At 34.4% G+C, this 16473-nt stretch overlaps 1 protein-coding gene across 1 annotated transcript; it reads left to right on the top strand.

Moving 5' to 3' along the window:
* The first annotated feature begins 1947 nt into the window (after nucleotides 1–1947).
* LOC136042276 (nitric oxide synthase-like protein) lies at nucleotides 1948–14774 on the top strand. The gene is made up of 8 exons (XM_065727229.1): nucleotides 1948–2174; nucleotides 3648–3817; nucleotides 4883–5092; nucleotides 6291–6372; nucleotides 8695–8810; nucleotides 9681–9829; nucleotides 10556–10753; nucleotides 14517–14774. The coding sequence occupies exons 4-8, from the start codon at nucleotides 6320–6322 to the stop codon at nucleotides 14622–14624; spliced, it is 624 nt and encodes a 207-aa protein (XP_065583301.1). The 5' UTR covers nucleotides 1948–2174; nucleotides 3648–3817; nucleotides 4883–5092; nucleotides 6291–6319; the 3' UTR covers nucleotides 14625–14774.
* Nucleotides 14775–16473: the final 1699 nt, after the last annotated feature.

Genomic DNA, 16473 nt, shown 5'->3' on the forward strand with positions numbered 1-16473 from the left:
AGTATTGAAAAAATTGAAATCTTAGGCAAGAAGTAGGAAAGAAGGAGGAGAAAGAGGCAAGAAGTAGGACATATATTTTCACCCCATTTTACCAAAAACTTGGGCTAACTTCTTTAGTTAGCACACGGCTCTTGTATTTGAGCAGTTGTTCTTAAACAACTTGGCAAAAAGTCAAACCTCTGCACAAGGCCGTTTCCAGGGGAGATTTAGGGGGTTTGAAACCCCTCCCCCCAAATTTTGTCCTACTTAAATCCCAATAAATATGCATATAAAAAATGTTTGATCCGTTTCTTTTGTAAACCCCCCTCCCGAACAAAACCTGGACGTGCCCCTATATAATAAGCCAAAATAAGCCTAAGAATCAATCAAGCCAAAAAACATCATCAAATTTCTAGCCAGCCACTTCCTCCTCCCATATCTTTAATGTCGTTTATTAGATCTACTAGAAAAGTTGCATTTTACCAACTCAAAGGCTCCATTAGGAGTAACTGAGACGTATTTAGTTGTGTCAGTTCAAGGAAATTACATTTGGGAGGATATATATTTCAAACTCTAGAGGTTTTGGGCCATTTTAATAATAGGGGTTTCGGACCATTTTAGGGTTTCGGGCAATAAGACTATTTTTTAATGGAAATACCAAAAAAAAAATCAATATAAGGGGAGGGGGAAGCATAATCATGCGTAGGGGGGGGGGGGGTAAGCCACTTTGCTTTGCTACTCTCTGCAAGTGACACCACTGGATGAGTTTAATTTGGTAGCTAAATTTAAATGCTAAGTTATGGGCCACTCAAGATCCTTTGTAATCCTATATAATAGGTCCGATAATAAGCCTAAAGATGTGATCTAAACATAATCTTCGCTTGAAGCATTATGTTTGTAAAATGTTGATTCGTTGATATATTTGGTTTATAAACAAGCAATCCCTCTCTATGATTTCTCCCTATTTGTTGTTAATAGCGTCAATTTTTCAGGGAGATTGTCATGATTTATCTTCCTTTGATGTAACACCTTCGGTTAAATCGTCTTTATAATGTTGTCTGTTCTTATTTTTTCTGATGTTGGATCTTTTTTCTGTCTCTTGCATTTGATACTGCCTGCACTAAATTCTTACTCCATGACCAGTAAGATTAAAAATTATTTGCCACTTTACTCTCTTGCTATAAAGACGAATATTAAAAAAAGACGAATATCTGTGTTTACACGGAGAACTTCTACGTTTATGAATTTCAATACAAATTTCTGTTACTAAAGGGTAAAAAAAAAAGAAAAAAAAAAAGAAAAAGAAGTTTGAGACAAAACTATGCATAATTGCCATCCTGGCTACAGTATGATTTTCATCTGTTCACAGGGTGGGGATTAAAACCTCTAGTTACGAATTTTCGAACTTGTTTATTCGGAGGGTGCAATTTTATCTTGATCTGCCGCTGTTTTTGAAGGGTTTCGAGCTTCTAAACTTGCTGCTTTGTTTGCAGTGAGTAGATATCTGTGACATATACAGAAATGCAACAAAAAATGTAATTTTTGGTGCCATTGGGGACTTAACTCTTGTGCCGTTTGTAAAAATAGCACGTAGGTGCAAGTATTAGCTTTCATTAAGCCCTGTAAACATCTAACTATAACAGTCTGGCGGCCTGCTGTCGTAGGAGAAAAATAAAATAAAGCAGACTCATCAACACCATCTCGGCTAGAGTATATTTATTGTACCGTGTTTTCAAAAGGGTGAAGGGAAGGCGGATGAGGGTGAAATCCAGGGTTCAAAGGCTTTGAACCATGATGATTTTGGATTTGACAATCCTGTTCAAAAGACTTTTCTTTCATTCTCAGTTACTGAGGAGTTTTGTACACTCTTTACTTGGTTGCAGCTGCTGCTGCAACCACTGAAGTAATATAACCATGTTGCAAAAGCACATGTGGATTTCCTTGTGTTTGATTCAATACATGCATATACATGTCTTGTATTATGTATTCTAGTCCATGCACGGTTCAAATCAGATTATCTTGGCAAGATTTGTGCTTGAATAACCCTGTCTCGTTCGAGCCTGGTGATCATCTTGGGATACTTTCAGAAAATGCAGATGAAATGGTATCGAAGGTAATTCAGAAGCTAAATCCTATCCCAAGTCTTGAAGAGACTCACCGTTTGATGATACAGAAGGAAATGTTGACTATTGCTGGTAATATTTCCTAATTAATGCTTGTACTTCGGCTTTATTCCATTATGTTATTTTATTAATTGTAATGTTGTTACCACAAAGCCTAGGTAAGTGGGGCAAGGGCTGTCTAGTGTTGTAAATAGTCGGGCTGGCTTGTTAAGGATAAATTTTATTTTTGTTTTATTATTTTTATTTTTTTTTTTACAAAAACAGAACTTGTTATTGTCTGATTTGGGTAACTTATTTTTACGTTATTTTTTTATATGGTGTCTTGTCTGGTGCTTGCTGGCACGGCTAATGTTTTTTTTTCAATTTGGGAGGGGAGTGTATAGATCTTCAGCATCCAAATATTTACATTTTCGTTGCATTTGTTGTAATTAGCATTATTTTCCACAAAATAATTCTGTTTCTGTGTTTTTTCTCGAATTAATGCTCTCTTATCTAAGGCAAAATCCTTGTATTTTATGTAGACATGGAACAACCAAAAAAATTTGAATTTGCTGTCGTGACAAGACGAATCTAGAAATAGAAATGAGGCAAACCTGGGATTTTGTGATATTGAGGAAAAAGAAATAAAAATCAAGATTGTTTTTTTTTGTATACTAAGAACATGCCTGGCCGTTTCCAATAAACAAAGCTATGAGAAGATTAATTGCACGAGCAGGCAGTCCATGAACTACTGATGGACATAAAAAAAAAGAAAAAGAAAACGATCAGCAAAACGAGAAAGGAGCAACTGAGAGAAAATGTAGAGCGAATATGTGTATTCAGTTATTATAGTAAAATGGCATGGAGACTGTGGCTTATAAATAAACACCTTTACTTTGTTGTGGCTTATACATCAATTAAAAAAAGAAAAAAATGTTTTTTTTGTAATATCAGCGTTTGTGGTGTACCTAATTTGTGCTTCAGTATTAGATTGTTATTATTTTAATTTTTACTGAAAATACTAAAAAAGATCGTTTTTTAATGAAATCCACCAGGGGATTGGATTCGAGTCTTCTCCAATTGATGGCCATGCTTTACACATCAAACTATTATGAATGTGGTTATGTATGACTTGAAACATAACCTCTAGTTGTTTTATTAACCTTAATTTATGAATGAAGACCCAATAGATGTGTTTACTCTCAAGAGCTTAAGGAAGCCAATTATTTTAATCTCTAAAAAAAGAAAAGATACGCATTTGGGCTTTACAGTCCCGATAGAGCTGATCTTCATGTCTTGGCCCTTGAGCCAAGGAGACAAGTGGGGTGTTGGGGGGGGGACAACTATCCTCGATTTTGCATACCTTTCCTGTATGTATTCCTCATTTTTCTCCATGAACCCATCTAGAGCTGGGTCGATTCTGTATGAGATTACAGAGTCAACTAGTAGTAATTCAATCGGGTTGTTAAGTCAGTGCCTTTTTACAGCCTTTTGTTTTATCTATAGTGATATTACATGTTTGTTCTTGGATTCTTGGCTGTACTTTATTCTCCATTTTTTTTTCAGGCCCAAGGAAAGAATGGGTTTGTTATGAAAATCTACCTCCTGCTACAGTCTTTGACTGGTTCAAAAATTTCTTGGATATTACAACTTCCCCGACCCAATCGCTTCTATATGATCTTGCTACCTACGCTACAGATCCAAAAGAAAAAGAAGGTTTGGATATGCTCTCACAGGTGCTTTTTTACTCTCAAATTGTATAGCTATTAAGTTTTGATTATTCAAATGATGAGGTAGTCTTACTTCAAACTTTCGTGTCTTATTTTTTTCCACCGGGTTTTTTCTTCTTACATTTTTGAATTCTCAGTTTTTTATTTTATTTGAAGTGGGAAAAAAAGGAATCTCTGTTCAATCTAGGTTTCTTTTCAGGAAATTTTAGTAACCTGTACTTTAAGAGAGTCTAAGCTTTAGAGATATGCCGTGGCACTGTATCCTCGATTTTTTGCAATTTTAATTCTGACCGATATATCTGTGCTGATTAGACTTTTTATTTAATTTATGAAGAAGAATAGTGTCTTTGAATGCTTGATCCCTATATGGGTTTTCTTACTTGCTTTGTATTATATTTTTAGTCTCTATAATTATAATAGTAGTCTGTATAGAGACTACTATTTAAAAACTTTTGAAACCCTGCTACTACATTATTAATTCTATAACTTGCACCTTTAAGCCATTCTTTGTGCACTTTTAGGCTATCTAGGGAAAAATATCTTTTCATGAATGATATTACAATAACTTAAGCCAACTTTATGATGCAAAATAAAATATGACTCGAATTCTGTTTCACATATAACACCTCGCTGGCTGTCGTGGATGAACTCTTGTCAGAGCGTAGCATTAAAAGAAATAAGGCAACAATTTTTGAATTAATTCCAATCTTACAATTGATAGTGAAAATTAGAACACGGAATGCCCTCGAGCAAAGGAGCTAAGGAGGCAAAAAAAAATGTTTGATTTTCGTTCACTTGTAAAATTGAAGGACTAGAATCAAAAGCTAAGAGATGAAAGTGATAAGAGTTGGTTATGTAGCTGTATTTCTTATTTAACGTATCGGAAACTTTTAGAAATAACTTACCTGGGTATATCATGCAAATTGAATCAAGACGCTAAGCTGTACGGCCGCCATATATACTTTACTTTTTTCTAATTGCTTTCGGTGCACAGCTAAAAAAAAGTAATGCTATTTCTTAGGATTTGAAATATGTTGCCAAATTAACAGTTTTGCGTACAATTTATTTCAGGATGTGGGGAGGTATGAGCAGTGGAAGCATTCCAAATGGCCAACCGTACTGAGCTTCCTTGAAGAATTTTCATCACTGAGTATCCCCGCTGAAGCTCTCATCATTAAACTCCCCTTAATGAAGCACGCTTTTATTCTATATCTTCCTGTTTGCTGAGTTCGCCAACCTGTGTGGATCTAACAGTTGGGACTGTCAAATTTATTACTGAGGGTGAGCAATTTCATCATTGAAATAGAGTGAAATTCAGTGTTCAATAAGGTGAAACGCGTAAAAAAAATAAGAAGAAAAATACGTACCGGATTATGGACTCAATTATTTAAGTTACTAAAGATAAAACCTATTGATCGGATAAGATTTCTAACCATTAAAACCTATTTATTTTTTTTTTTGCTTATACTAAACCCGCTATCTTGTAAATAATCAATTCGTACATTCCTTTTTGGAAGAAACAGGCTTGGGTCACTTAGGTGGCGTTCTCTATAAATGCTCTAAAATATTTATGATTAGAGCTATAATTGTAAATTTATTGTAAAGTGATCAAGCACGCATACCCAACTTTATATATATAAGAAAAATTCTAGACAAAAAACTAAACCGTCTGCTAAATTAGCTTTTTGATAGCCCTCTCAAATAGCCCTTTTTTCATTCAAAAGGTAGCTCTGGCCTTTGGGCCTCGAAAATTCCACTCGCTTTGCTTGGGCTTTCGGCCTTCTTGAATGAATTAGAGTCAATTTGATGTAAATTCTATGAATTTTTTCTTTCTACTTTGTTGAATACAAAAACTGACCAGTCCATGTTGCTTGTAGTGTTAGTTAGATGATTAATGGTCACTTCATTTGAAATGGACAACATTAATAATTTCTGATTACGCACAGTTTCAATTGATAAGATGTAATAATAAAGTTTTATAGACAAGCTTAAACAATGACCTTAATTTCAAGATATAATTTAATTCCCTATAAATCACTCTAATAAGTCTAGAATGCTCAAGTTCGGATATAGAAAACATAGTATATTTCCATAGTACGCGTTGATTAATTTCACACACCTTCTTGTTTACCTTCCCCAGATTTCTCATGTGGAGTTGAGTTGACTCTGGCCAAGCTCATAGAATGATGCCAATTACACGTATGAATTCAATGTCGGATGTGCATCCAGTTCTATTTCCCAATAACGATTATTCTATTGTCGATTCAGTTTTATTGTGAACAATAACGCAAAATCTCAAAAGTTTTAGCAGTGGAGGTAATCAAACTTTTTTCCATTAGAAATTCCTTTAGAACTCTTTTTTCTATGGTTGGACCTCATCCCTGAAATGAATTGCCTCCTTCTTGAAATGACATTTTTGTTGCGTCTTAACGCCTGGGCCAAGAAATGTTTCTCTTTTTTTATTACAATTTTTTTCCAGATGGTTCATCTCGAAATGGTCTCTGTTCAATGTACCTGAATCAAGCTACTATTGGAACAACCGTAAACGCCTTCTTCAGGAGGTTTGTGTCTATAATATTTATTGTGTTCTACTATAAAGTTTCATGTCATCGGTATTTTGAGAAATCCAACTTTTATCTTTATATTTTATGCTGTCAATTGATCAAGCAAAACCGTATCTATTAAGTCAAACTTGTAGACAAGGGAAGGGAGGTTGTCTTCCATGGAAATTGTCCAAGGACTATTCTTACTACAATCATGGTAATTCTAAGAAGTGAACATCAATGAATGCAAAAATGTGAATTCATTGGTTTAGTGATGAGCTTTGTCTCAATTTTGGAGCACAATTTTTGGCATATACTTCCCTGAACGTATATTGCAGTTTCTTAGTGTCAAACATTTGCAAATAGACTGCTTTGGTTCCTTGGTTAAACTCTAAAACAAGTCTTGAGCCAATATTATTGGTAATCAGTAAAACTTTGAGCTAAAGTTATTCTATTATGGAATAATATAAACTTTGGCTTTTAATGGGTTCAAGTTCGATTTTATTGCTTTTACTGGAGGATTTGAACAGCTTTTTGATGTACTTTATGTTTTTTCTTCTTGTACTTTTAAGTGAGACTGAATAGTATACAGAAGATACCATGACTTAAGTGCTACGTGGACCTTCGATATGCCATCTCCATCATCGGTCTCGTCTTTCTGGTCGTACTTTTGCTCAGTTTTTGATACTCATTTCTCGCTATTGGTTTGCTCCCTCTGTCTCTTCCTTTTTCCCCTGTGAGTCTTTTATATATATATATATATATATATATATATATATATATATATATATATATATATATATATATATATATATATGTATATATATATGTATTATATATTCTTACGCTAGATTCCGCTTACTCCGTAACGCTTATTATACGTAATAGAATATATATTCTTACGCTAGATTCTTACTCCATGACCAGTAAGATTAAAAATTATTTACCACTTTACTCTCTTGCTATAAAGACGAATGTTAAAAAAAGACGAATATCTGTGTTTACACGGAAAACTTCTACGTATTTTCGAATTTGTTTATTCTGAGCGTGTATTTTCTATTACGGATCGTTTATTCGGAGGGTGTATATCGGATCGTATATTCTATTATGCTAGATTACGCTTATTATATATGTATTTTATATATATATATATATATATATATATATATATATATATATATATATATATATATATATATATATATATATATATAAATATATAATGTATTACTCAATATCTAGGGTGCAAAAATCTAGCCGCCTAAATCCGTTGGGATCATGGGATCAATACTAGCTGAAAAGCAATCCTTTTTGGAAAATTCAGGAAGTTCATTATAACAGTGATTGATTTCTTGTGGGTTGATGCAAAATTTTGCAGACCCAGAATCTCTGAATGAGCAATCGATTAATTTTGAAATTTCTATAAAGCCTTTCACGCTTGATAGTAGCTTGTTCAAAATTAATAAAAATAAAAATAAAACAAGGCTTATTAAATAAATTTATAATACAGACCTCTCCCCACTCCCTGCAGGGCTCAAGGACTAAAATGCTCTGCTCTATAGGTGATGTTTGCATATAAGCAAGCCCTCTTTACACATTGTTTAGTTTGCTTCATAGAGGAGGAGGGTCGAATCTTTTATCTCTATCCTGCATTTTTTTTTCTTTATTTTTTTTTGCATTTTTTATTTTGCATTTTTTTATTTCTTTATAGTGTGCATATGATAATTGCGATGACCTTAAACGATGAAAATAATGGCTACATACTTTTTGCGTTACCCACCTAATGTTCGATTTGTTTAAGTGTGAAAGGTTACACGTAACGTAACTTCGCCAGTTAGCATGGCCTATTACGTACGTAATGTGAAAGTTACTTTACGGAGAAAATTTCTTCCGTAACAAATGTTATGTAAAGTAAGCTCAAACTCAACATAGATTTTCAGTTTATTAAAGTTTATGTTGCATTAGGTAAAAGTCAATATAGCAGCAACAAAATTGAATTTCTTGATGAACAAGTGATTAACTGTAAAGACAATATTTTATAAACTTTACCTTGAAAGCCTTTCATGCTTTATGCTAGCTTCAATCTCTATCTCTATTACACATTCAAATTTTTGAACAGTTAATTTGTGATGATTTAGACGATGATTGGGGTGATTTTATAAAACTTGTATAAAATTGAAAGGTTGTACTTTTTGTGACACTTGACAGAGAAAATTACGTACTTAGTGTTGAAGCAACTTAAAACACCGAATAGAAACGATTCTTACTGTTAACTGACTAGAGCTAGCCAAAGTTTTTTATATAAAAAAAACGCAATAAATATTTTTTCTTGTTTTTTAGTGAGCCTCGATTTCATTTGCCAGAAAATCCAACTGTACCAATTATAATGGTAGGACCGGGTACAGGCATCGCACCATTCAGGTCTTTCTGGATGCATCGGGCAAAACTGATGAAAGGTAATATTATATAATCTAACAGCTATGATCGAATATCGAGAGCTTTGAGAAAATCAGAAGAACTTCAGGAATGGTTTCAGAAAGAGGCTGTGAAGTGTCGAAATCCAAAAAAAAAGCAACCAAAATTTTTTTTTTTCATCTTATTTTTGGAAATCATTTTTCTTTATTTATTATTATATTGTTTTTCTTAATACTTTTTGACCTTTCCCATTGTCTTTATGAATTACTTGTGAAAAAATCTGGTGTCCGTTGTTGGCTAATATTGTTTTGTTTTTGTTTTTCGATTTACTTGCCTTGAAGAAGTTGTCAGCCTTTGGCTCGGTGCTAGTTTTTTAATTATATACTAATGTTATTTCTTACTTTTTTCAAGAATAGTCTAATTAAATAGTTTTAGTTAATAACCATAGGCTATTCCCCAGCTAAATCAAGATGTGAAGTTAGAGAAACTGTTCAATATCTCCTATTAGATTGGTCCAGACTTAGCAGACAAGGTGTAGTCTGTTATTATCATTATTAATTTTTTTTCATCCAATCCAAGCTGTTTGGACTTAATTTTAATATTCAATGTTTGGGTCAAAGCCTCACACCTCAAATTGGCCCAAAGTCCCCTTTCTAGATAAATTAAGAAACGGGACCACAAATATATTGTGAAAATTTCTAATCTTAAAAATCTTTATGATACTCACTTTTTTTTATTCCACCATTTTGAGTACTTTTCGACCTTTTCAAATATCTTTGTAGATTACTTGGGATAAAAGCTGGTATTCATTGTTGACTAATATTGTTACTTTTGATCTGGTTCATTTCGCTCTGTGTCAATTTGTAATAATCCTAACACATCAATATTGACAAATCCAAATATAATTTTAGTTGGACAACATCTGGGCGCAGCTATTTTCTATGGAGGGTATAGAACCCAAGAACTAGATCTTTACAGAGAGGAGAAGTGGAAATATCATAATATGGGCGCTATTGAGCTTGCTGCAACTGCCTACTCCCGAGAAGTTGTAATTGAGAGAGTAAGTGCTGTCTTGAGATTTTTTTTACTTTTTCTCTTTTTGTACATAGAGTTCATTCCTTTTCTCAAATTGTGAAAAAGGCTTAATCTGGCCTTGACAGAGGTACGTTCACAAAATTTTTTTGACTTTGAAGATGGGTAAAAAAAGTGAAGTTAATGGAAAACGTTGGGTAATAGATTCCATAGTAAACATAAAAATGTTTCGGGGGAAAGGGCGTTCTCGAAGGCTTCTTCCTTGGGTTTTGCCTGTTTATAACTGTACTTAATATTACTTTCTTTGGTGTCTTGCTTTTCTGGGGGCGCCAAGTATATCAAATTCCGTGATTGGGTGGGATTGTTTAGCCTATCCCTTTACCCTACAAGCATGCGTGATTATGCGGAGAGCCAAATCAAATGGAATGATTAGATATATTTCAACGTAAAGTTATTTTTCTAATAAAGTATGTGCAATAAGTTTCGTTTTCGTAAATTGAAAAAAACTATCGGGAAAAATTAAGGGTCAGCTCGGGAAATAGCCAAAAATAATAGTTGTTTTGTAGCAGTCAGACTTAGAAAAAAAGGTAATAATCAGTTTGAGTTTCGTTTGTGAAGGCACTTGCATGTCTAATGGAAAGAAGTTATCGTTGCTAGTTTCGACTCTTCTTTTGTTTATTTGCTGTTTTTCAATTGACGTCAAATTGACTGTAGATGGAACCATGTTTGGATTCATTTATATTTTTTTATCCAGGAATTTGTACAACATAAGATGATGATTGATGCCAATGCCCGTCGTATTTATGAATTGTTGGATGGTCATGGCGGTCATATTTATGTATGTGGAGATTTTTACATGGCGAATGATGTCAAATCGGTTATAGTTTCAATATTTCAAGAATATGGAAATATCAACGCGGATGAAGCTGCATCGGCTGTAGAAAACCTCATTGTAAGTTTCAGTATCAGATACAATTTAAATATTCTCTTACATACAGCAAAAGTCTTTCATAAAGCATAAAATCACGTTTCATACTGCCTTTTGTGCATGAGTGAGCATGAGATGTTACGTTGACTTTTATTGCCACTTTCTTGTAATTCCCCATGTATCAGTAATAGAGGCTTGTGATCAAAAATTGCTTGATAATTTTTAATATTTGTTATAGAATCTTATTTGTTTAAAATAGTATTCAAATACCCCTATCACGTCATTTTTTTGCAAATCATATTTTAAGCTTAATTTTGCGTGAGGATAGGCCGAGGGGTATAAAAGACCGGAGCTCTTTTCATGTTGTGTGATGGTCTAGAGTCATACACTCTGTCATAAATTCCTACCTCCATCCTTGGAAGGGAAAGCTTGCCTGTCTGTCCTCATATTGATGCTGAAGTTGTATCCCCTCAAAAAAATAATAGCCTAGTAAACGACACAGCTGTGCACTGAATTTAAGAGTTTCTCTGTTAGTACAGGACTTGAGCTTTGACGGAATATGGCTGATGTTTTAGTGAGAGGGTACCATATTACTACTTTTACTTCTTTGTGAGTGGTGAGACAGTACTCTAGATCCTAAGATCTAGGATAAGGTCCTAGATCCAAAGACTAGAATTTTCAGGACTCAAGACAAACTATTTATCAAGATGGCATCCAGAATTTTTCCACTTTCAATGTAGGTTTACGTCTAGGAATACTAAATTTAACTGTGTAAATTTAATTGTATCTTTATAAAATCGTAAAATGTTAATATTTATAAAAGATAGATTTTTGGTCTTTTACCTCAGTACTGCTTGGCAGTTAAAATCATATTTATAAGCTCAATTTGACATGAGGACAGACTGGGTATAAAAGGCTGGAGCTCTTTTGACGTTCTGAGATGGTTTAGGGTCTCTTCTCTATCATAAGTTCCTAATTGTATCTTTGAAAGGGAAATCCTGCCTGCCTGGCCAAACAGTGGTGGTGAAGTATACTTTTAATGAGTTTGCTTAATTAGAATGGCGATTAGAAACATGGTTTCGGAGTTGTCTTGAGAGTTTGCACTCCTTGAGAAAATAATAGTCTAGTAAATTACACAAGATTGGACTGTATTTGAATAATGGAGTATTTTTCTTGGGTTTAGGTTGTTTTGGTAGATTTTTTTAGGCTGAATAACTTCTTCCTAGCTTTGTTATTTATTTGGATTGTCCCTCCATTGCAGTGTAATATCTGTGGACATGAATATATAACGAGTTGGAGCTAATATGATCGGGATAGTTTGAGTGAAATTTCGACTCTTGTTGATAGGAACGCAGTACCAAGTGCTAAAAAACATACAGTGATATATAGCCACTGGATTTGTCACGAGAAATAGCCAAAAAATTTCACTATTAAAAATTACATAACAATAATAACATAGTAACTATCAATTTTTCAGTAGCCATTTTTACTAATTTTATGCTTAAATGAGCTGTTAGACCTTGTCCCTATTGGAACAGATGCGCAAACAAACAAAAATCCTGAAGTTATTTGTACCCCGTCATTTGGTTCATCAAGATTGATATAATAATGTCTCTTATTTTGTTATTTTCTAACAAATTAAAACAACAATTAATTAAATAACCTCTCTTTTTGGCCTGGTTGTTATTTGAAATACAAGTTGTATTGTAATGATAATAATTCATATCTATCCCATGTCATATGCGAAAATGACTGTTGCAAAGTATAACAAAATAAGAAGAGAATACACTGCAATTCATTTTTACATGAAAACTTAAAACTTCACAAGAGCAGAGTAAACATGGGAAAAAAAAAACAATCGAGATATCTTGAGTCAAAACTAAAACACAGGGTTATATGTGTAGGTACGCGTGTGTGGATTAACTGGTTACAAGTTCTTCTTTTTGTTTCTCTTATTCATTTACGTGTGCAATTTTCTGCCCGTCCGACATCAAATGATTAACCTTTTTTCTGTAGCTACACTTGTTTTTTATAGCACTTGGTATTTACCAAGTGACGTATAGCGATTGCAATTTCTGTCCGTCGGTCTATCTGCATGTCTGTCTGTCTGTCTGGTGGGCGTCTGTCGGTCCCAGTTTTGCTAGTTTGTGCCCTTCCAGATAATCTAGGACGATGAAAGTTGGCAGGCTTATCAGGGACCAGACCAGATTAAATTAGAAATGGTCGGTCCACCGAGTCGACCACCAGCAAACGAGATAGTTGAGAAGAATGATAGTGTGGCTTGCTGGTCTAGTGGTATGAATCTCGCTTAGGGTGCGAGGGGTCTCGGGCTCGAATCCCGGACCACACCAATTTTTACATGAAGAAGATTCGAAACTAGATACATGATCAATATAGTGATTGCTGAGAGCTGGTAGGCGTATCTGGGACCGGACCAATTAAATTAGAAATAGTCGCTTCCCTGATTCGACCATCTGGGGGGGGGGGGAGTGGAAGGACGGTTGATTCGGAAATATTAGAAAAAATGAGGTATTTTGAACTTATGAACGGGTGAACGGATCTTGATGAAATTTAATATGCAGTAGGATCTCTTGTCTCAGATCTCTTGTTTCAAGTGCCGACTTGATCCGGTGACACTGGGGGGGGGGGGTGCTGGAGGGGGAAACCGGAAATCTTGGAAAACGTCTAGAGTAGAGAGATCGGGATAAAACTTGGTGGGAAGAATAAGCACAAGTCCTAGGTACGTGATTGACATAACCGGAACGGATCTGCTCTCTTTGCGGAGTTGGGGGGGGGGGATTTCCAATGCTTTGGCGATTTCGGTGCTTCTGGAGGAGCTAGGACGATGAAAATTAATTGGCGTATTAGGGACCTGCAGAAATTGCCTTGATAATAGTTGTTTCCCCGATTCGACCATCTAGGGGAGGCTGTTGGGAGGGATAAATTGTGAAAATTGAGGTATGTTTACATCATTAATGGGTAATCAGATCTTAATGAAACTTGATATATAGAAAGATGTTATGTCTCAGATGTTCTATTTTCAATTCGAATTGGATCCAGGGACATTTGAGGGATGAATGGGGGAAACAGAAATCTTGGCAAACGCTTAGAGTGGAGAGATCGGGATAAAACTTGATGGAAAGAATAAGCATAAGTTCTAGATACGTGATCGACATAACCGGACCAGATCCGACCTCTTTTGGGGAGTTGGGGAGATTTCTAGTGCTTTGGCGAGTTCGAGAATAAGCATAAGTTCTAGATGCATGATTGACATAACCGGACCGGATCCGATCTCTTGTCACAAGTGCCATATGAGCTCTTGGCTTTCGTTACCTCTTCGTTATATTATCTGCAGTATTACTTAGGTATGCGCTATTGAATGATTTTTTTTTTTTTTTACGAAAAAACTTTGTTTCACTCCTAACGCTTATTCTACTCCTAGTTATCTGGGATCTGAGATACTTTTAAATTTGTAATTCTCTCTGTTTTTATTTTTGCTTGAGAGTGAAACCATTTATGTCAAGAACAGTTTTTTGTGTATCTCTATTTGTGCATGTATAAAGGTGGCTATATTCCTCAATGGTATTTCAAGGGTAGAAGTATATCACAAGCTGCCGTATCGAACTTGGGAATAGTCATATTTCAAGATCAGTCGATATGTCTTAAAGCCACTTGTCAGTAGGTGCAACTATTGTGCTATCAGAGAAAAGGAAGGGAAATAATATCTATTTTTATGATGTTTCAGTATAGAGTTGTAGTGTTTCTAATTAATTGTGTATTGTTTTAGAATAGCGGCCGTTACCATGAGGATATTTTTGGTATTACTGTTGGTGCACGGAAAACTCACTTGGAATATAAAAGAAAAGCTCGTTTAATGAAGGATAATGCAGTCTGATTCAACTGTTAGTTAAATGTGTTCAAACATTTGTTTGATTTAAATTAGTTTGACTGTTGAAAGTGATGTTGTTCACAAACATTTGGAATTTATTGGTTTTAACTGCATTATAAATCTTTGACCTTAATAAACATATAAGACTTCTCATAAGTGTTCCGACTTTTCGTGTATTTTTCTTACGCGTTGGTGATTCAACATATTAAATCTGATTTTGCTTTGCCAAAAATGCTATAGATGTTAGATGGGATTTAGATGAGTGCCTCCGTTATTTAAGAATAACTATTGTCTGGTCATAGCCTGTTTTAGATATCTGTTGATGCACCATTCTGGTAACTTAAATTTGCTATTACCATTTAAAATTTAGTCTCGCTACCGGATCTTTTACATTTTGTAAGTAGAGTAAATGCGTACAAGATGTCCCATTCTGTAGCTCTTGCATTAAACTTTGATTTTGTTTCGGATCAACGCTGCAGCCTTTTTTTTTCAGTTCTGTGGTCTGTAGCAGTTCATGTCAACCTTGTACTTTCAGCCGACTTTCAGAAAGCATTTGACCTCATAACTAATTTTCTTGCGGTCATGATCATATAAGTTACGGGTGTCAGCAAACGTTCTCTAGCTCAACTTCTGTTTTTTTTTTTTTTTTTTTTTTTTTTTTTTTTTTTTTTTTTTTTTTTTTTTTTTTTTAAGCGAATGCAGTGCATACACCCATTGATTTAAGGGGATATTACCTCAGAATGACTAACATAACCTGCTGGAGTATTTCGACTCATATACTTAGTTTAAAGTGGACACTTATACAAACCTTTATTAAAGTTCAGATATTGCTGAAGACTTTCGCCTTTATTTTAATGTTTTAGGATGAACAGAGGAGGTGATATGTCATATAATGCAAATCTTTAATTAGATAGAAATAGGCTGTAAAGTGGTCACCATTTGCTCACCGAAATCCAAACCGTGAACCAATAATACCTTCGCACTTCTAATAGTGTACCTCGCGAACTTCTCATTGGTTATATTTTGTGCAAAATTTGGTCTCGGAAACTTTAATGAGTTTTACCGTTTCAGAAGTTCTGTTCATGATCATGATACAAGAAGATGTAATAACTTGGTTGTGGGTATTGAAAGTAGTGAGATCTAGTTTTACTTTGAAGTATCTTGGCCCTTCCAAATAGAATTTGCTTCAAGTGAGCGTCAGGGCGGCTTAGCACCTCTCACAATTAAAAAAAAAGTTAAAGTAGTATTTCTTGGGGAATTATTTTTTTTTTAGTTTTTCTTGTTCTTGGGGGTTGGGGCTGTGAATCGGTTATAGGTCTGGATGGAGGAGCGGGTTGAAGGGGTTGGGGTGGATAGAGCTGTATTTTGATGGTGGTTTCTACCCTGGGGGTTTTTGAGAGCAGGTGATTGTCTTTTCTTTCCTTTTTATTATTGTTATTCTAATGAGTCCAGGATGCTTCTAGAAACATTTATGTAGTTATTATTTTTTTCTTTAATTTAGGATGCCTTTAGGAATGTTTATATAGTAAAGTGCTACGCGTAAGCAAAATCTAAGTTTTTCCCTAGCATAGTGAATTATATTTTTGTTTATTATGTTAAAAAAAGTCAAAATCAAGTCAAAAAAGTCGAAGTCACACATTTACTTTCTATTAGACAAATCATTTATTTTCTATTACACAAATCTCCTAAAAAACAACAATGTTTTAAAAACCACCCCGCTTCGCAAAAAAAGCAAACCCGAATTTTATGACAGGCAAAAAAGGTAAAGATATCAACTTCTTCTCCACTGTGCCAAAGAAAGACTCAAAAAAATATTTTTAACAGTAAAAGTTGTTTAAAGATTAAATTTGTTCCG

Source organism: Artemia franciscana, unplaced genomic scaffold (genome assembly GCF_032884065.1).
Source record: "Artemia franciscana unplaced genomic scaffold, ASM3288406v1 Scaffold_1006, whole genome shotgun sequence".
NCBI classification, from domain to species: domain Eukaryota; kingdom Metazoa; phylum Arthropoda; class Branchiopoda; order Anostraca; family Artemiidae; genus Artemia; species Artemia franciscana.